This window comes from Phaethon aethereus, assembly GCF_964289735.1.
Source record: "Phaethon aethereus genome assembly, chromosome: 3".
Classification (NCBI taxonomy): domain Eukaryota; kingdom Metazoa; phylum Chordata; class Aves; order Phaethontiformes; family Phaethontidae; genus Phaethon; species Phaethon aethereus.
Genome location: NC_138576.1, coordinates 10713821 through 10736024, shown reverse-complemented (window position 1 = coordinate 10736024; position 22204 = coordinate 10713821). Strand labels below are relative to the sequence as shown.

The window sequence follows — 22204 nt, the reverse complement described above, 5'->3', positions numbered from 1 at the left end:
CTAAGCTACATATATTACCAGATCCTGAACAAGTTGTAGCTCCTCAAGTGAAAGACCTGAATGCAATCCGTATACAGACAAAAGAAAAAACATGAACATATGGTTATGCTACTGTATAAATTTGTAGAATTGTTAAATGCAAACTATGTTATTTTGTAATACTCATCAGATTTCTCAAAAGACAGTAGAGAGTGACAGATTTCTGTTTGGAAGAGAACACGTTGAAGGAAAGATACGGCAGATGCACATGAACGTGTGCACAGAAAAGATGTAACAGGGTTTCCAAGGTATGAACTTGTTTTATACACAACTAGTCCAACTTAAGTTTTGTTAGCTATTACTTATAAAATAAACCAGGTTCTAGCAATATATTGGGATATTCTTTGGCATGACTGAGATAGTAGCAAGGCATAGTTTTGAATTAAATATTACAGCAATTTCATTTGCTTAAAATGATACATACTCAGGGGTTTTAAACTTCTCAACTACAGGAAGAGCAATGCTTACATTCTATGATGGCTTCACTCGTTAATAAGTGTTAATTTCTTATCACAAAGGTGCTGGCATTTCAAAAGCATCGTTGCAAATGAAAAACTAATGCTGTAACAGATTGAATTTCATTAGCAAGGAAATGTGTCAATCTTTTTATTAAATTAATGATCAAACTGAGTGTTTTAGGAAAGACTCAATAGTGTCACCAGCAAAGCACAAATCCTCCAAGTAAGGACTTGTATTTTAGAAAAGAATGCCTGGAGGATGTAGCATATTTATGAGTTAGGCTCAAGCTCCAACAACTGAGAAAATCATTTTGTCACTCAGCTTCATTTTTCAGTTCTGCTGGCTGAATGAAGAGCGAAGATTATGATATTAAGACCACATATCAAGTAAGTGGTACATTATTGCCTTTTTCCACCTCCACAGAGTAAGGATAATTAACATTTTTCCCTCTCAGTGTCAAAGTTTTAGAGCAGTCTGGCAAACTCTGTATGCTCCACTTCCCACAAAGACGTGAATCTTGCTAAGATTTGATGCCCACCGTGACAACTGAGAAATGGCCACAGTTACATGTGTGCCCGCAAGCAGAAAGGCCAGAAACTATTCCCTGGTCCTGCCATGGAACAGGATGGCATCGGATAGTCTGTATCCACATGGCTGAACTTCCCCCTGCCTGAAACCAGGATGACTGCATCCAAACTAACTATGGGAAATGGTCCTGGGCCTCTGCCAAGCCGAGAACCATGCCAGGGTGTTGCCTGGCAGTTGCTGACGGCTTTGGGCCAAAAAGTTTCTCAAGGGACTAGACCAAAAGCATCGCTGCACAGCTGGCCCAATACTCAAATTCATGCAGTAGCCCCACTTAGTTACAAGTATGGATGTAACCTGTGTGGCCCTTCCCTACTAAAATACTGTTAACAGAAGCCTCCCTGAGATTCAATAGGAAAATAGGGATGGGGTCCAAAACTCAATTTATCCTGGGGTAAACTGACAATTCCTGTTTCATTTTCTTTTAATGAAATAAGAAAGAATTATTTCACAGAAGTTTAAGAAAAAATTCACAGTACCCCATTAACCTACAGAGCTGAAGAAATTAGCAGCAATCAGAACCAACAGCTGAAGAGCAACCAAGAAGGAGAGAGAAGAAGATGGCACTCTCTCCTTTTCATGCATGCTAGCTTCAGTTCATCAGGTTCACCTCGTCATTGTACAAGAGAGGGACAATTGAGTCTGTATTTGTAATGATTAGATTATGAAAAGTCTTTAAATTGGGTAACAAAAATAAAATCTGCTAAACATACACTCCAAATATAAACGTTTACTGAATTATTTGAACAATAAATACAACACATTAACCTCTAGCTCAGAATAATAAACTGTAAGCAATCAAAGGCTCTCAAAGCAGAGAATTTAAGACCAAAACCAAAACTCATGTAATAAAAGAATATCACATAAGAACTACACAAAAATAAAATCAAATTATCTAGCTACTAAAATACACATATGCGCTCAAAATCTTGTGGGAATCAAATATTCCAGTAAAAATAAAGGGAGAGATGGAAACACAAGTTTCTTATTATCACACTTCATATGTTATAAAAGCTAACAGTTAACTTATTTTTGGCAAAGGGACAAAGGTTGCACAACACTCTGGCTTACACAAATATTTTCTATTGTTAAATGCATCTTGAATGTAGCTCGTCATACATCAACTTCATGCACACAGTGCACCGTGCAGCCTAAGAGTGTCCCATAGATACATTCGTTTCAAAACATTGATGAATAGCATGCTGCCAGCACCCAGTGAGCCAGGTGTAAAGGAATTACTCAACAATTCATAGTTTAATTGAAACCAGATAAAATAATTTGTGTAATAAACACTGTACAGATGTTGACCAAAGAAAAGTTGATATTTTTGGACAAATTACTGCATATGATATTTTCTAGAACACTCCCGTTTGAAACGATAAAATAGTAATAAAAGTTCTCTCAAAAAATGCCCCTGTTTATAATCACAAAGTGAAATATGCCTGTGGAAATATATCAGGTTAACCTCGTGTTTCACGTTTTTAGTTGCTGTTTCCTTTAAAGGAAAAAAGACATGCAGTGGAAATGGTTATGAAGAAGTGGAAGAACCTACTCATGCATATATTAAACACAGACTTTACACTAACGTTGCAATTCCTTCTACTGAAGATTTAATAATATAAAGGAAGAGGCAATGATTTAGCAAGAGTGAATGTTTAAAAACAAAAATTCAGTATTCTTCATTCGTCACCTGCTAGTAGACTGCGTTGTTACTAAGCACTAACAGTTTGCCATTTTGAGAGTTGCAAGGACACAGTCCTGCCTCAGCCTTCTTGTTGCCTCACAGTGACAAAGAAAAATGTTCATGTGCACAAGAACATGCAGTAACACCTCGCATTCTCACCCAGTTACACAAACCAAGGCTGAGTTGCAGATGAAATGATATATGCATATGTATTAGATTTTAAAAACAACGTCCTTCATAGTAGTACTCACCACAATTTACATTACTATTCTTTTCCACACATTTCCCCATGTATAGGCAGCAATCTGCTTGCCTTGAGTTAAGAAACTGATATTAAAATCATAACCAGTCTTAATTTTTGGGTACTAACATAATAGCCAAATATCTAGTGATCCGCTTATAAATTATTTGAAGATGAGAACACAACAAGAAACTCCTAAATATATATATCACCATTATTAATCATTTATATTACAAGGTCATTTAAAGGTCCAAATTCAGAGTAAGAACTTCATTTCACATCAAACAACTTCATTATATGTTATTAGGATTAGTCATGAATGTTTTTACTGCATTTTAATGAGAACTAGGATTGAAAGTTTGTGTATAGCAAAATATAGTTTCCACAGGAAAGACGTGACATTACCCATAGGCTAAGCATGTGCTTTGCTAATAATGTAACTCCCATTCTATTAGGTTAATGTACCTGAAGTTCTGATGCTCGCTTCATCATCTCCAGTGTGATGTAGCAACCAATAGAATGAGCAATCAGTACCAGCTTTATATCTTTTGATACATTCTTTTTGAGGAAGTTCAGCTTATGCTCTACTTGTCCGTTAAGTCCAAAAACATCCTCTAGCTCCTTAATATCCGTGTCTGAAACATAGAAGAAAAAACAAGTTTTAATCATAGAAATCCTTTGTTTTAATCATAGAAATTTCAAGTATTGCTTTTTTTTTTGCTTCTTTGGAAAACTCTGAAATAAACAAACATATTAATTTAAAAAACCTCAAACAACCAAACTTAAAAATTTAATTTTATGTTACCACCACTGATAAATAGAGACTGATAAATCCCACGTACAGTTTTTGAAGCCTTATATGTAGCTGGGGAACCAGGAAAGGATATGGAAACACATGGAGCTTCACAGCATATCGTTTAGCATTTTGTTCCCCTTCATTCAGAACAAGACCAAAGTCAAGGCATTGGATCAGTTTAAATCAATCTAACTTTACATTGAGAGATCAGGACCTACAACAGCAGTACTGACCAGGAACAAGAGTCCCTTCAATCAATACAGACTATCATATATGTTATCATGCATTGAGAACCTTCAGATATCCCAAATCTCCTGTCGTAAAACAAAGATGCATAAAGAAGTCCCATGGAATAAGGAAAAATATTAAATGCATATGTGTCAACATGGAGCACTTAGCACTTCCATAAACTACCCCTATTTAGGCAGGTTCTTATCATTGTCAATCCAGCTACGAAGAGGAAGATGAAGTTAGAGCTTCATGGTTCTAGGTTACTGTGCAATTGCATTCCTGTTTTGCCAGGGACCTCTTAGAGGAGCTTGGACAATCACTTCGTTACTCGCTCCCAAGTTGCCCTATCTAAGGGGTTCCACAGCTCTTTCATCGGCTAGAAAAGTGCTCTGCCCACTAAACTAAAATCCGTATTAAGGATACACCACTCCCATTTCAGCTGGACTACTTGATGGAAAAGACTGTAAGAAGAAACACTGAAAAAAAGAATGAAAGGGGCAGAAAGCATGAAGGAACGCATGCCTATAGCTTATCTGAAAGAGATGTACTGGTACTAATATCACTGATCTCTTAAATCCATGCTATTATCTCAGGGCTTAATTTCATACTCCAGTTTAAACCTCTGATCTTTTACACTCCTTACATGTTGATTTGCCATGCAGCTTTACCCTGGAATAAGCCAAACTTCCTTGCAGCAAGGTTCAGACACATGATGGGGACTGATTCATTAGTGAGCCATGGCAGACAGTATATAGGTTCCTGGCACAAGCCACCCACCTCTAAAAATACAGGAGCAGCTAACACAGGTAGCACACACACAGCCCTAACCAGCCCACCAAGTATTAGGTGTTTAACTTCCCATGTGGTTTTTTTTGATGTCTTCTGCATCAGTTCCCTATGTGAAAAACAGATGTGGAAGAAAGTACCCATCAGGCAGAGATACTGTAAAGATACATACATTAAAGAGACTGAAAGGCACTGAAAAACTACTGTAAGAGAAGGTTAGCTAGCAGCATAGATCCATTTCAGATGTAGTTCGTTTTGTTCCTGCTTGGAGAAAGTGGTAACAGAAGCCTTTCTGCCTCTGTCTGTGAACATAGTTCATCAAATTATAAAGGCTAACTGTTTTTTTAATAGGCATGTGGTAAATTTGATGGGAATTGGTCAGTAACCTCAAATGCTAAAAATTACTAATGCTGCTGTAGTGAAGCTATCGGGGGTTTGACAGTGCTAGTATTAACTAGGAGGCTAAGTGAGCTGGCACTATATAGCCTTTTTGATCATCTGCATGAAACATAACCTTCTGAAGAAAAACAATTGCTAAAGCATGTGTTCGGATGCCTTTTTTCTGAGCTTAAACCATTACCACAGAGGTCACAAAAAAGAAGTTCTTCAGTTAAACTAATATTTCGAGTAAAACTATGAATGATCATATCCCAGCATAATTTATAGTAGTTTACTCTAAATGAAAAGGGGTTTACTAAAACACATTCAAGGAATGCAAAATTAGATGAGAAGTGATATTTTGCCTATTAGGCTTTCTACAAGTAATGGAAAACAAAGAACTTGTTCTGTTTTCCAAAACCCTAAATAAAAGCCTAAGAAATTAAGTTTGAAAACAATGTTTTGGCCTATTTTTAGCAAAAACTGTCTTTCATACTTTTTATTTATTTACACAGCAGCTTAACCTCATGCAGAAGTAGGCTGTCTATATCACAAGTCTAATTAAAGGTATATATAACACACATAAAACACAGAATACTAGAAATATGATGGTCCACTGGATACAGCAGCAAGTGCAAGAGTATGTTATGTTGAATATATGTATATTACCATATGTTGGGTTGAGCTGGTCAATTCTCCCTTGTTTGCTATCATTTCCATACTGTTTTTCTCAGGCACTGCTATCACCAGTGATTTATCAGCACGTCTTTAAATGTTTGACGTTCAATTCATAGCTTTAATTCTTGAAAATAAGTGACTTCACATGAATTTCAATTTACTTTCGGGTTAGAGCAATAAAAAAAGTGTATGAATCTTCTGTATGAACCTCTCATGGTTCACAAGACCTCAGAAACAAAGCTGGAAACAAAATATAAAATTTTATTTGTATTGTCCATACAGTCTCATGATTTTGAAGCCAATCTTATGATTCCATTATCCATCTAGATGACAGAAAATCAGGCTTGCCCAGGTTAATGGCTGCTTTGCACTACATGAATTCAGTATCTGATACAAGTGATGCTGAATATTGCTGCAATGCAATTATTACACAGTAGAGCAAATACAGCCTAGCCCAGTCTAAACATTTTCCAAGTTAAGGTAAGGTAGATAACAGTGTTAGACAAATACAGTTAATTAGTTATTTCAGTTATTTAAGACATTAGATATCTAATTTAATAATTAGTTACCTAATAAATAGTACCGTAGAGATTCAGGGCAGCATTTATAGCCATTACTGATTTCAGCAGAGATGTGCCTATTCAGAACCAGTTTTGTTGCCAAAGCAAGAACCCTGAGGAAGGATATGTATGGTACAGGTGGGTGTAAAGAGTAGAGTGAAAATCAGGGCTTTTTCCCTCTCGCATTCGCCCAGACTTGAGATAAGGACTTGAGCATACTGAACTCAAGCCTGTGGACTACTGTTTCCTGAAGGGAGCAGAAATAATTTTTAATCAAATGGGTTAGTTGCGATTGATGATGATCACAGAGACCTGTTCCACTGCACTGGGCCAAAGCATCCTCTGCGCAGCCCTGCTCAGCACCACTCGCAGCAAGGATACTCGGATTCCCACACCTACACTGTTACATACACATACCATCTCTCTCAGACTGAAAGTGAGTCCTGACAGCCAATGCTGACCCCAGAGACTTGTTTCATCTGTTTAATAAAACCTTTATTTTTCTTCCGAATACTGGTTTGTTGCCAAACCAAACCAAATTTGCACTACTCCAACAGAAGTCACACTGGAGGATGAACATGCAACATGGTGTCTGGCGATCCACACGCAAAACTCTCCACATCACAGACTGACCCTGCACTCGTCAGGTGAAACTCCAACGTCACGTAACCCTATACTGAAATATGCATTCTGTTTTACTTCTGGGCAAATATAAAATTGTCCATGGCTCGTGTCAGTTCATGTTTCCCCAACACAAATGCTATACTTCTAATAGTCCAAAATATGTGAGAGCTGGGCTGCGTCACAGCTTTGGAAGATTTATTTATTTATTTTGTAGAATAAAATCACCCAGGGATTATCCAAAATCAACATGAATTTCTTGGGTGGAGAAGCTGAAATGAGTTCTTTATATAAGCAAACAGACTTGCACAAACACACTGGCAGTCAGCTCACCGATGGCTCTACATCAGAGAAAGGACCAGAGTTACTTCACCTCAGGTGTGGAATAAATAGCATGGCTGAAGTAGAGCTCATTTAAGCAGTTTTCAGATAGTAGAAATTATATGATTTGTAGCCTATGCTGCAAACACCCCATCTGGGCATGTGATTTTAAGACTTTATTTAGCTGAAGTATATTAAAAGAAATACTGTATTTCTTTATTTACTTTGGCAAAGAATTAATCTTCTGACGTGCTTTCAGAAAAACAAATGCGCAATCACTTTAATGAATCTCTTTTTCTGACCTCTGCTAAACCCACAGTCAGAAAACAATGATAGATTAAAATAAAGTGTTTGCTCTAAGATTAGTCGACAAGTTAATCTTGCTAGGAAAGAGGACTTTGGTTTTCAGGGAAATAACAGGGAATTGTGTTTGTTTGTTTTTCTGCTGTGTATGCAAGGGAAATTCTTAGGCAGAAAAAAACCCCATATCAGTTATATGAGCAGACTTTAGACTGGAGGTTCATAAAATTCAGCCAGTCATTAAGAAGTCTCCAAAAATCACAGACTCCTTTTTACTCGATGATTCGAAAAGATACTGAAGGCCAGATTTTCCAACATCCTCAAATTTATGCATATAACTTCCACAAGCCTTTGTATTTCCCTAATTTGACAAGGCAACGCTTGTGCACCCAAACTCCCAGCTACCCTGGTGACAACAGGTGACAACATTTGAACTCAGTACATACAGACACTCACTCCCTTGTCACAAAGTGACTTTAAAGTCTGTCCCAGGATCTGCTCATATGCAAGACCTCCAATTACTCGTGAACAATTAAGGGAGTGTGTAAAACGGTGACTTGTAATTATATGCCATGAAGGAAAGGGAGGTAAAAACCACCGCCCTATCTGCACTGTATCTTCTTCTTCCCTGGGTCATTTACTCTAGGAGGTCATACCAGTGTATCTAAGGACAAACTCCAATGAACCTAGCATGTGAACTCTCATGGTCAAGAATTTTTAGAACCAGGCCTTTTACAGGATAAGGACAAGTAAGCATCTGGAGACTGTAGAACCAGTGGACTGGAAGAAGATTCACCTTTTCCTCTGAGGATGCTGTTCATTTTAGCTGTGTGACACATCATCATACTGCTTAATGTTCTTATGTTAACAGTGAGGAGAAAAAACAAGTTTAAACACATGAAAATGCAGTAACATCCCAAGAAAGTATCACAACGAAGAAAAGCAAACAGGGAGAAGATACTGAAAGGATAGTGATGAAAAGCTGGACATGAGCTGGCAATGTGCACTTGTAGCCCAGAAGGCCAACCACATCCTGGGCTGCATCCAAAGCAGCGTGGCCAGCAGGTCAGGGGAGGGGATTCTGCCCCTCTACTCCACTCTGGTGAGACCCCACCTGGAGTCCTGCATCCAGCTCTGGAGCCCTCAGCACAGGAAAGACATGGACCTGTTGGAGCAGGTCCAGAGGAGGCCACAACAATGATCCAAGGGATGGAACAGCTCTGCTGTGAGGACAGGCTGAGAGAGTTGGGGTTGTTCAGCCTGGGGAAGAGAAGGCTCCAGGGACAGCTTACTGCAGCCTTCCAGTACCTGAAGGGGGCTTAGAAGAAAGATGGGGACAGACTTGTGAGCAGGGACTGTAGCGACAGGAAAAGGAGATTCTGTTCTAAACTAAAAGAGAGTAGATTTAGACTAGATATAAGGAAGAAATTTTTCACAATGAGGGTGGTGAAACACTGGCCCAGAGAGGTGGTAGGTGCCCTATCCCTGGAAACATTCCAGGTCAGGTTGGATGGGGTTCTGAGCAACCTGGTCTACTTTAAGATGTCCCTGCTCACTGCAGGGGGGTTGGACTAGATGACCGTATAAGGTCCCTTTCAACCCAACATATTCTATGATTCTGTATCAAAGAGCATGAAAAGGGAAGGCAAAAAGCATGAAGTACAGCCAACCAAATAGTTCAGGTGAGCTAGCTCAGGGTCACGTTAAGTCCACTGCATCTCCATCAAATACTGTAAGTGCAACCAACATATAGGGCCAAGTGGTTTAGAGTTTTGCCCCACCTCCTTATTCCACTACAAATACATACAAACACTGGTGGGAGGAGCAGCAGTTGTGACTGAGTAACTACCGTTTAGATGGAGCAACCAACCCATGCAAAGTTTCATCTTTGCCTCCATGCAGTGACAGGCAGAAAGCAACCCCACAACTAAATTACTTAAAGGGATTACCTGTTAAACTGGCGTTCATAGTCAGAAGTCTAATTCTGGAAATTAAAAAAATCATTTGATTGTTTTTGCTCATATAGCAAAACACAGTAATTCTTTCCAATTGAATGATGCCATTTGAAAATGTTTAAATAGAACTGTAAGCTTAAAAACTGAGCTTTCAGTTTTGTGGGTCTAGTATGGGCAAATGTGTTAGAAAATACATCCCTTCAAGATATACTGCTTTAAAGCCGAAATGCTTCACTCAATCTTTCATTTGATTATTGAACCCTGGATAATTTGTATCAGCAAGCAATAAAATGCCAGTGAAATGGGATGGAAACCGTGAAAGAATGTTCAATAAATACTGAAGAACTCCTCCTGACACAGGAACCAGGTCTTAAAGCATTGTGTTTTAGATTAACCCTTAGACCTTAACCTGGCCTCAGTACCCTCAGGAACTGTTCATGCAACTTTTAAGATAAACACACCACTCATTAGTGTTTATTGGAGTAATTACTTTTTGTAAAGGTATCCTCCACAAATAAATTATCATTTACTCACGATACTGAAGTAGTCACATGTATTATTTTCTTTATGAAAAAAATAATGAGACCTTAATTTACAAATTGAACTACTGATTTCCTTTGCCATTTACATACCTATTGCTGGGACACTTTTTTAACACCTAATCTGTTTTTCAAAGGAAGCTGTATTATAATTAAATTAGTACAAGTATAGTCTGACAGAATGAACTAATAAACATGACAAATACTAAAACCCAAATTTTTATTAAAAGCATACAGTAGCACACTGAACTTAGTAAATTAAGGTATCTGTGAGAGACTTGTTTTTCTTTTGTATTCCCTGTCTTGCTTCCCTCTGATTAGGGTAAGTATTACCAAGGTATGATGAGATAACATTACAAACTTTGAAGCAGAATTCTGTTTGTCATCTCCAATTTTGGCAGGGCAAACACTATTAAGCAGTGTTTTATCATGCAGTTGTACACCAATCTATTCCTCCAGAATCACTTTAGCATGCATAAAGCAAATCTAATATGGGTGTTTTACCTATCATAGATGGAAATTTTTCTGTATTTGAATGACTGCATTTTACAGTCAGTAAACTGCATAACTACAAAAAGTGTAATTTATAAGAATTTTCAATATAATATTATATTAAAAAAAAGTAAAACAAAATAAAACAAAACAACTTGGCACGGTAGAGGTTAGAGAATCATTGCTGTATAGGAGCAGATCTATGTTTCCACTGTAAAGTGACCTCAAGGAGCAAAAGCAAAGATGTCTGAGCCTATGGGAAGCCAGCTGTTCACGTTACATTACTTGTTTTCTGGACATGCTGAAGCCCAGCGAAAAGCTCTGTGAATTCCCTTCTTCACTTGCCCACACAAACAAAACTGGAAGGGACTTCCTTGCTGAGGCTGACTACTATGTAAGATGTATCTTGATATAGGAGTAAGTATAAAATTCATTGTGACTTTTTTGGTCTCATACTTTTTCACTTCTAGGCTGCACCTTTGATGGCAGCCACTATTTGGACTATTAAGGACTGCTTTTCAGCAGACCTAATTATTTTGAAGAGAGAGACCTGTAACACCATGCCCATGTAGCTGAGTTGGTTGTAAAACTTGAGTAAGGTCATTCCAACACACTAGGTATCCCACTAAGCACATCATTTTACTTTGCAGAATACCCTCTATGAGGCAAGTAACTACCAAGCACAAGAAAACAATGGCATGCTCTTACTTTACCAGAAGGTAGGCTTTTATGTAGTCTTCATCCATTTTTTTCCCCAGTTTCAAAGTCATGTAATGTCTAGGTATGCACGTCTAGAGTTGCAAAATAACAAATAATTTCAGTACTGGCAGCCCTTCAAAATCTTCCAGCAATTCTCCCCTCTTGCAGTAATCCCCAAATGAATCAGCTCTACCACAGTTTATTAAGGAATAATCACTGAACATAGCCTAAAATGGTTAGGATTACATACAAGCAAACAGGTCCCAAACAAAACCAGTAATACCAGTGTCGTGGAAAGCCCTGAACACGTTACTCTTCCCAGGGTGCTGAGGTCTCTGGGCATTTCAGAGTAACTCCACAGCAAAGACAAGCCACCACAGCAGTTGTCAACACAACCGGGCTCAGCCTTCTTATACCAGGTGAAGCACATCTCTCTGGCATTGCAGGAAAAAATAAGATAAAAAGAGGGATTAGGAAGAAAGCAATGAAGTCGCCTTACGTTGGCAGAGACTTCATAAACAATGAGAGGAAGCAGAGCTCATGTACTCTACAAATACCTGAAAGGAGGTTGTAGCGAGGTGGGTATCGATCTTTTTTCCCAAGTAGCAAGTGACAGGATGAAAGGAAATGGTCTCAAGTTGTGCCAGGGGAGGTTTAGATTGGATACGAGATAAAAATTCTTTACCAAAAGGGCTATCAAAGCACTGGAACAGGCTGCCCATGGTTAAGCCACCATCCCTGGACGTAGTTAAAAGACATGCAGACATGGCACTTAGGGACATGGTTTAATGGTGGACTTGGTATTATTAGGTTAACAGTTGGACTTGATGATCGTAAGGGTCTTTTCCAACCTAAATGATTCTGTTATTCTACTTGAAGATCTGTTGGTTGAACAAATGAAGTCAATAACAAGACCTTCAGGAAAAAGTGTGCACCAAGGTGTGCACTTCTAGCTGAAAGGGCTCCACATTCAGTCTGAGCCTCCAGATGGGATGATTGTACCAATAACGTCTGTCCAAGCAACACAGAGAAAATCTTGCAATTTCCATTACCTTGCGGATTTGCTCAGCTTACGCCTCAAAAAAAGGCTAGGTTGCAAAAATCAGTTTATGACCCCTCCAAATGCACTTTCACTCTCCAAAAAGTGTGTTTTTCCTTGCTTTGCCTGACTAGCAAGTGGTAGTTCTGCAAATGCCTACCTTGTGTGTTTCCCTTTCACATGATCTGCAGTAGTATCACTCTGTTTTGCTAAGGCAAATGTGCTTCACTGGTATTTGAATTATCTTGCACCACCAGCTTGAGGCATGTGACGTACGAGTTTCTCCAGGAATAATGCGCAGAGAGTACATTGTTCCCTAAGGTAATTCTTTACTGAAAAGCGCATTAGTATCAAGATCATTTTATGTTTGGCCAGATCTAACATCTTCCAATTTAACATGCGGAAAATTCAGTCTTGAAACTGAGGCATAGAACTTTCCTATTGAATGAAGCGACTAAAAGCAACTTCAGTAAATAGCATACTTTAACAACAACTTGCGTTTGTACAGTTTAACAATGGAAGAAAAACAAAATAATGATGTTCTGCACATCACCATGACTGGGTAGATGTAGTATAGGATATAAAGAAAGGATGGTGGCAATCATGTAAGTGTTGAAGGGAACAAAAATGGATGAATATCCCTTTCACAGGAATTGATTCAGTTGGTGTATGATAAATGAGGTGCTATGCTGCAGTAGGCAAGTCTAACAGTCACACCTATTGAAAACAGCACTTCAAAACTTTGGGAAGTTTAAACAGATACAAACAGAAAAAGGGGCTGAGAGCAAACAAGGGAGAGCCGAAGTTTGGAGCAAAGTATGACAGCTGGCCAAGGAAGACAACCCATGTTATTCCACAGACAGGGAATAAAAAGAATTATTTTAAAAGTAAGTGAACATGAAAAGGAGCACACAACAGTGCTAAGAGGGGGAAAGGAGAAAAAGCAAGCAGCTGACAGTATACCTCGAGGGGCAGATATACAATAGCACAAATAACAATACAGAATTTGTACTTCACAGAGACCAGACAGATCAACGGGTGACATTTTCTGAAGCGCTCAATGGTTCTACTGAATCCAAGCTAAAACTTCTAATTTGTTAGGGCAGTTCTGATTTCTCTTGAAAATCCATCCCAAAATTTTATTTAGAACTGTGATATAGACCAAGGCTGAAATGTTCAAATACTTATGACTCTTCAAAATAATACTAAAATAACACTATTCTTAAAGTAACACTAAAATCATACTACTGCATTTCCTACTTCACTAGTTACAATAATGGCATTAGGATGGCATTGAGTATAACTTAGTCCTTTTTCTCTAGTCCTGTGTATATCCATCTTGGATGATAGTATTTTAATAGAAGTGTAAAGGAAAGTGTAGGTTTTCTATCTTAATTTGTCCATGGAAATGTTAAATTTAGTATCTAGAATAACCACCTGCCATAAACTGTTCCAAATTATTTAACAATACTGTCTAGCATCCTTTTTATTTTAAGGAGTGAATGACCCACTTAGGCAAACACAACATTTTTCCATCTTTCATCTGTATCCTTCAAAATTGATGGATTATAACAAGTTTTCAAAATTATTATGTTAAATGCCCTGATGCTGTACGCTGGTGCCACACTGCTGACTGCGAAGGGCTATGTCAGTTTATTCCAGCTGAGAATGTGACCCCGTGCTACCAGCGCTGTGGGCTGTAGCACAAACCATAGGCAAAATATTTTGCAATGCAGTGCTACCTCCCAGCACTCAATCAATGCTTCTACTCTCTACCTGTCTTGAAAAGCCTCGTAAGTCCCTGTTTGGGCTCCTCTTAGCACAAGGAGAGCTGACAGCAAAGGGAACCAGCTGTAGCTCAGTGACCCCCGGCATTGACTCCCACTGGACACCAGAGCAACAGGGGGTCTGCTGCTGGCTGACACGACGGGAAGTAAATTCAGCAGTCAGGAGAATCTAGTTCTCCGGTCTGACACTCTCCGCTGAGTTACGCTTTCTGCCATCGTTGGAGAAGGACACGATTTTGATCGAGGAGCACTCCAGACCCCGTCTTTCATTACTTTGCACAGCATAAGGCAAAAGAGAATTGGACAGAACAGCGTATGTAAAAGCCTGAATTTATCAAAAACAATGGCAAAACTGAGGAGAGGAAATCGAATTTCACCCTGTACTTTCTTTAAATATAGTAGGTTTCTTTATCAGTTCCTGATGCTTTAAATAACCATCTGCATGTGCTGTATAGTGCATATAGTAGATCTTTGGGGAAGAACCATATTTTTGTCAAATTGACCACATTAAATTATGACTTATATCTTCTCTTCTCCAGTGTTCTGTTACACTATTTAAAAATTAATTGCCAGATTTATTCCCTATTACCAAGATAGCAGTTTCCTTTTTAACCTTCCTGAAGAAAACTCTGAAAGTTTCATTCCTAGTCACCCAGCTGAACTGCCTAGCACAGCAAGTATGGCAACATGTCAGAGACACTGCGATGGCTTTATTTTTCTTGCAGTTTTGTGTTACAGCTGAAATAGAGACTAAAATGCCACTGCTACAAAGCTGATCTGTCACTACAGATGCATAAGGGATTTTTTTTTTTCTTCTTCATTTTTACACAGGTGAGATGCACTACACAGAAAGCAAACCAATCCAGCTGTGACCCACAAGCAGTACCAGGGTCACAGTCGGGCAAAGGCTGATTTTCCCATTCATTTACATTAGCAGACGTCAAAGCCACAGCTCATTACAAAGTCTTTGAAACTGCCTGCGGCTTTACAGTATAATATACATAAAAAGACAGCAACTGAATTTGACCTGCGCTCTAGACACAGACAGATCCAAATATGATCATGTAGAGTTCAATACATACTAAACTGCATTCAGAAATACTGAAATGGGTCTCTTGATGATTAATTGCAAGACAAAATGTCTTCCTCCAAATCATGTAAATACTAGTACAGAAGTCAGTGGAGTCTCTGACAGCAAAGACTCGGTGGTAATAGATTGGAAACCACAGCTTTGTTCTGAAAAAAATGACACTGCAATGGCAATCCCAGAGAATTTTAGCAGTCTACTATAACATCTAACCTAATGGGGATTAATTTGGCAACGTAGTCACCTGACCACACCAGTAATATGATAGCTGTAGTAAATTAGATTGTTTTGATAAATGTATTAATGCACAAAATGTAAAATTCAACCTTTAGAAAGATAAGAATACGTCTAGCTTAAAGAAAAAGAATAGGCCCATGCAGTATCAAATGGAGGAAAAAAGAAAAACTCCTTCATCCAGCAAGCAGCGATGAGACCCCCTCATTCAGCCTGAGTCCACAGTACTGTATCATTTTGTCCTTTGCCATTTCTGGAAGCACACAGCCCTTACTCAGATCTTGCTGAGAGATTTCAGTAGGTGCACGAAAGGTAAGAATAATTCATTAGTGAAGCTGATGATCTAAGAATGAGACCATCTGCAGTTACTTCTTCCTGCATAGTCTGCCTTACAGTTTCCTGCTCTTTCCTGAAATGCCAACATTGGTCCTTAAAGAAAGAGAAACGCCTAAAACCAAAACAAACAGAAAGACTCCATGTTCCAACCCTGATTACTTTCAGAATCTGGAATTCTGTTGTGCACTGCTGATGGTTCCTCAGTCTTTACAACTATAGATTACTGCGATTTAAAAATAAAACCACTGCTAAACACTGGATTGATCCCATCAAGATCTGCATCATTTGTTGCAACCTTTGTGGGCATCAGAATTAAAGCTAAGGCTTAAATCATAAAGTACAATTTATTAGTAATAAATAAAAGTATTGGTCAGTTTTCTTCCTACAGGTAAACTTTTTGATCCAACTGTCAAAACAAACCCAGACCCATTACACCTTCGGACAGAAGGGATTATTCTCTGCTGTGGGGATAGTCCATTCCCGTTCTGTTAGCAGATGTAAATGTACCTTTCAAACTGACTTTGATTAGAAGATTCCTAAGCATTTTCCCTGGGGGAAAAAAAAAATCTGAATCATCTCACTATTTTGTTTATTAAATCATTTTACTTTTTACTTTCCCTACGATAGTATGGTAAACATTTAAATGAGTTACTCTGAAACATCACAGTACTGCTCATCTCGGTGAACTGCGACATGCCTTCTAAAGTCAAGACACCAAAAGATATAAATGTTACCTTTTCATAGGGTTCACATTCTTGAACACTGTTTTTCCCCCCACTAACAGCCATCTGCATCTAATTAGAAGTGATGGTATCAGCTGGAGAACATACCTATGTCATGGGGTGAAAGGCGGAAAATGATCCATAAACAGTCTCAAAACCTACATCCAAAGTTTCCTGGAATGCAGTAAAGACATTATACTCTCCAATGGATGAATGTCAATTTTTTTTAAAAAGTCTTGTTTTCTGGATAAGGATCCAGAAGACTGTATCAGGTTTCAAAAGTTGTTACTTTAAAACACATCTTTAAAAACAGAATTACATTAACCTGATTTGAAGATATGGATGAAAAATTCAGGTTCTTTTAACAAGGGAATTAGCTGAATAAGCTACTAGAGTGGATTAGAAAGCTATTCATGGATATTTTTTTAATAATAAGCCTACAGGTATTATGTTGATAGACTCAGTGGAAAGCCTTGAAAGAAATAGAGAAAACAGAGAACCTATTTTTCATATAGCTATAATGAAGTAAAGACAAAGTCCTCATCTTAGTAACACTAGCAGTAATTGGTCGCTACTCCATCAAAGTCAATGGAATATAGAGCTATGGATTAAGTGGTACCAGAATCAGCTAACAGTGTTTAAGTGATCATTACAAATAAATACATGGCTGTTAAGGTATGAGGCTATGAACTGTTACAATTGTTATCGTTTTGGTTGGCCAGAAAAGAAAACAACAGAGTAACTTAGAAATACTTCACATATGGCAAAATTTTGTTTTCTTAGTTTTGATTTTGAATGGAACAAGGTTTTTAAACACATGCTTAAAATTAAGCAGAACAGATAAAGTCAATGCCAAATGCCAAGATTTCACTCAAAGGATCTATTTGCATAATTATGGGCATGATTATGGGACCTCTATGAATAATTAACTGAATGTGGCTCAAAGGGAAGAAGTGTTACAGTAAACGGAGTACTGCAGCATCCCTAGGGCTGCTTACCTTTCACGCATTTAGATTTAAAACATTCCAGTTGGTTCATAGCATGAAATGATCATTTGTTTCCTTAAAATAGACACCTAGCACTAAAACCATACAGTAAAATCCAGATCTTACCAGGCAGAGACAAAAACCTCAGCATTTAAATGCCTCATAATAACTTTTACATATGTACACACACTTCCTCCCTTAAGCTGCCTTTTCCAAAGGCGAGGCAGGAATAAGGTTTCTGGGCAGCAGCAATTCCTCTGTCAGGAGGGGCAGCAGGACTGCACTGCACTGAGCTGATGGTTCCTGTCCCATCCTGGGGAAAGAACCAGTTCCTCTGTGCACACCCCGATGCCGGATCCCTCGCTGTTGACGAATACCATATGAAGAGCTCAACATGATTAATCAGTGCCAAGGCCAGCTTCATAAACAGGAAGCTTCTCCTCTCTATACATTAAAAAAAAATTGACCCTTTTATATGAAACTAGCTTAATTCTACCTGGATGGTATGCTTACAACTTAGTTCTTTTTCATGTATCTACAGTGTGATACCACTAGACTGGGAGACACCTTGCCATATAATTCTGCATTAAAATTAAGCAGTGTTATGTGTTCAGGGACACAAACATGACTACAGAGTTCTCTGGGTCTAAGATTTAAACAGAACTGACTAATCCTGTAAAGAAGTTATGTTAAAGATAATCCATCTTTAAATGACTCTCAGGTATTTTAATTTATATGCCTAGGACATAGAAAATATTGTCGAGATACAAATTAATGTGAATTAAATGTGTGTAATGTGAATTAAATGTACACATAGGCTTGAAGCATGCGAGATGCCAGCTCAGCTGCCTTTCTTCTGCTTTTCTCTCCCTACTTATGTAATACAAGATGCAAATGCCTTTTAAAGACGGCTATCCTGTGTACCTGAATGTGGCTGGATACTTACCATTACTACTGCTGTTTGATATCAAACTGAACGGTGCTGAAGCCCAGATAAGGATTTGCTGGTCAAAAACCCTCTAAGCACTTCAGTCAGGAACTCTGAGGTGGTTTTGTACAGACCGAACGGAATGTCAGTAGCTCTGCTTCACCTGATTCAGCAGCGTAGGTATTCTCCAACATCAGCAATCATTAAAAACATCCATACTACTTAAAATAAATGAGAGTCACAAGCCAGCTAAAATTAGCAAATGCATACTGACTCCCTGTGCCTTTGTGTAACTTCTCTCCTTTGGGGTTATACACAACAAGAAGGACAAAGACTGTTAGCTAAGGATGAGTCCGTATTTTTAGGAGCCCAGTTTTTGGAACACCTAACTTTCATGATCTCCTCCTCTCCTGTTTGCAGCAGTGCAGACCACAATCCCACTCCTCGCCACGACCACACATTCATGGTGGCACAACATCTCTAAAGGCACTGCAGCAAATGCTTACACAAAAAAAGTGTTATTGGAAAAGTATTCTTAGCTACAATTAATTCTGCTTAGCAAGTGGAAACCAGTGAGAGAGCTAAGTCCATCTGATCAGCCAGCTCTTCCTGGACCACAAGCAAGTGTCCTGGGAACCACTAGTGGCCCACAGACCACAGTTTGAGAATCACTATCCTGAATAACTCACAACCCTCTTATTATAGCACACCATGCTCCTTGTCTTGCCCAGGCTACTATTTTAGGTTTACACCAAATGATTTCAGTAATTTTTTTTGTAGATTTATAGCACTTTAGCTAGAGGCAGAATCTCACTCATAGTCAATTCTGCAGTTTCATCAGAAGGCTGGAAAAGCGAACTCTATTCAGATGAATTGTAACAACAGCTAAGAAGCAATATATCAAATAAATTCAAGTGGCACATGGCTTCCAAATTTTCCTGTAACACAATATTTTTTTTAAACCAAACTACATTTAGCTTCAAAACTTTCACTGATGGTATATTAGCAATTTGTGATCACAATCAATGTCTTCATAGATAATTCATTATCCCTCTACCATTTCTGGGTTTTTTGCATACTGCTTTTTACGGATGTAATACAGTTTCAAAATGGTCTGAAGACCTTATTCTCACTGCATAAAGAAAAAGCAATGGAAACACTCTTTTGATGGACTATAAATCAATCATTACCTACCTCTTTTTATTGAGGAAAAGGAACGCAGGATAGTATCAGATTGTAAGGACACACTATTATCTTCTACAGTCCATGGGACATAAACGATCAAACGTTTTACATAGCATTCTATCTTGTAACTTGGCTACTACAGATGTCATGAAAACTTCCCTTTCATTCAAAGGCTACCTAATACTGATTCAGAAAAAAACCAACAGAAAATTCAGTAGACAATCTGTTCCAAAGGATAAACAATTAGAAGTATTTGTATTATGATTGTGTATAGCTCAATACTCATCTCTACAGTTTAGAAAGTTCTAGAGATAGATCTTTAATATAATTTATCATGTGACTAAATATTGTATCATTAAGACATGACTGATGACTAGCCATTTATTAGGTATATGATATGTCAGTGCATCAACTGTGTCTCTTTAATCAATTAAGATATGAATCATACTAATTCATATTTCTATCGCATCTGGCATACATAGAATATTACCAAAAATCAATAAATCATTTAATTCTGATTTAATTTCTCTTTACTTCTCAATCTTCCTTCATTACAAAGAAAAGTATCCTGCCAGTCCCGAGGAGAAACAAAACCAAACCTGTGTTCTTCTATTCCTTTTTCTGTCTGAGATGTTGTATTTCTTATCAAACCACAGCAGATGTCCACAGAATTAGACCATTTTAAGACATGGCTATCTATGTCACCTGCTGTCTATACAGCTTTTAATGGCAAAAGCCAACCAGGGTGCTAAAAAACGGGGGTGAGGGATGTGTTAGAGGCACTGAGTGTCAAGGGTTTCCTATCTAATCTCCCATTTGCCACACTTTTAAAGAAATTTTGGGCGAGCTTGAGTCTTTTAGTCCTTATTTTAAAGTGGTATATTCACAATACAGCACTCGAATTAGCAATGCATATAAAATTAGCAATTAATAATTTCAGGATTTGTTCATTGATATGTATTAGTTTTAACTAGCAGTTTGTTTCCTAGCAAAAGAAGTTGAAAGGCTGTTGAAAAGCTTCCAACTGGCTACTGGTCATTGCCACATGAGGAGTTACTCCTAAACACGGGTCTTTAGTCCTTCTGCAGTACTCAAGCATTTCTACTCAACTGGATTTTGTCATATAAAGTATAGACCTTCAGACTCCACAATTCATAAGGTATTATAATGCCCACCCACACAAGCTGAATAGCTATACTGACTTTTTTGACATAATAATTAGAGAATAAATACGGAATATTTTAAATCTTATTTTCCAGTTTTACCCTTTTTTTTAAATCAAGACGTTTACAACGTATTTAAGAGTAACATTAAGAGTAACACAACACAATTTATTATCTTCTTATTTCACTACCTGTAAAACGAAACATTCAATGATGACCATATGCCATGAAAACATGACCTGCCTTTAGTTTTGCAACTAAGTCAAAACACCACCCATCTGATCCCTAGGAAAGTATTACCTTACAGATACTAGCCTTCAGGCAGTTGCCTCTGTTTTGGCAGCAAGTGCAATGAGCTATAGTGACTTCTAACACATTCATATGGGAAACAATAACTTGCACTTTAAATAAACCCTCATGACATCTAATAAGTTACTTGGTTAGACGTAGGAGAATATTTTATGAGGTCAGAAATCTCAAAAGAAGTGTAATGCAAATTTTTCAATGGAGTGACACAGTAAAAGAAGCTCCAGAACTTAAAAAGGTAAATCAATTGTGGGTATACCTGCCTAATATTTTTACTTTTAAGGAAAATTTTGCCATACCTTAATCATGATCTATTTGTATATATTTTTCCTTTCTTATAAACATGTCTTTATAAAGCAGAAATTAACCAAATGATGTGCAAATACCTGCACCTTAAAAAGACTTACAGTCATCACATACTCGGCATGGTAAACAGTCCGTAAGTAGGCAGGGGTTTCGGTATTATAAAAGAACCTGTTCCTAGCTAGCATCTGTTCAAGAGCCATGAACATTTTAATCATTAGGAAAACTACAAGTCAAAGTCTCAATATCAGGCACTGAAAAAGAAAAAAGCAACACTTTTAAAATTATATGAACATTATAAAGCCTATACAGATTATGCCAGTTTTAAACAAAATGACTAAGAACAAGAAAGCTGCTCTCTTTTTTGCAATTTTGCCTATACCTGAGGATTGATGTTGGCCCATTTTACAGTCACCGCAGTGTTGAAAACAACCGCCTTTTGGAAAGCTGAGGAGGACTATAAGGAAGATGAAATGGAGACATAGCTTTTTTAATTGCATTCACTGAGTAAAAATAACTTTCAAATCTTTTTGCACACTGGATTGATTGGTAGGAGCAGAATTACAGCAGTGAACTGTTCAATTAATGCTGTGTATCTCTCTGGAGCACAGCTTGCAGGAGCTCTGTGAATAGAAGGATATCAGACAGAAATAAAAGTGAAGGGCATAGCTTTGCTTGGTTTTCAAATAATTATGTGACATGCTTCAAAAAAATTAGGAAGTAGTCTGTGATTGATTGCTGCTGTTGGAAAACTTGCTTTAGTC

The 22204-nt window shown here is 38.0% G+C and overlaps 1 protein-coding gene across 1 annotated transcript in view; it reads right to left on the bottom strand.

Annotated features, from left to right (window-relative positions):
• LDAH (lipid droplet associated hydrolase) overlaps positions 1-22204 on the bottom strand; it is a gene marked incomplete at its 3' end in the record, with an annotated part of 114949 nt that overhangs the window by 66647 nt on the left and 26098 nt on the right. Inside the window, exon 3 of the mRNA XM_081997077.1 lies at positions 3474-3643. Within this exon, the coding sequence (XP_081853203.1) occupies positions 3474-3643 (170 nt within the window). The remainder of the gene's footprint in view (positions 1-3473; positions 3644-22204) is intronic.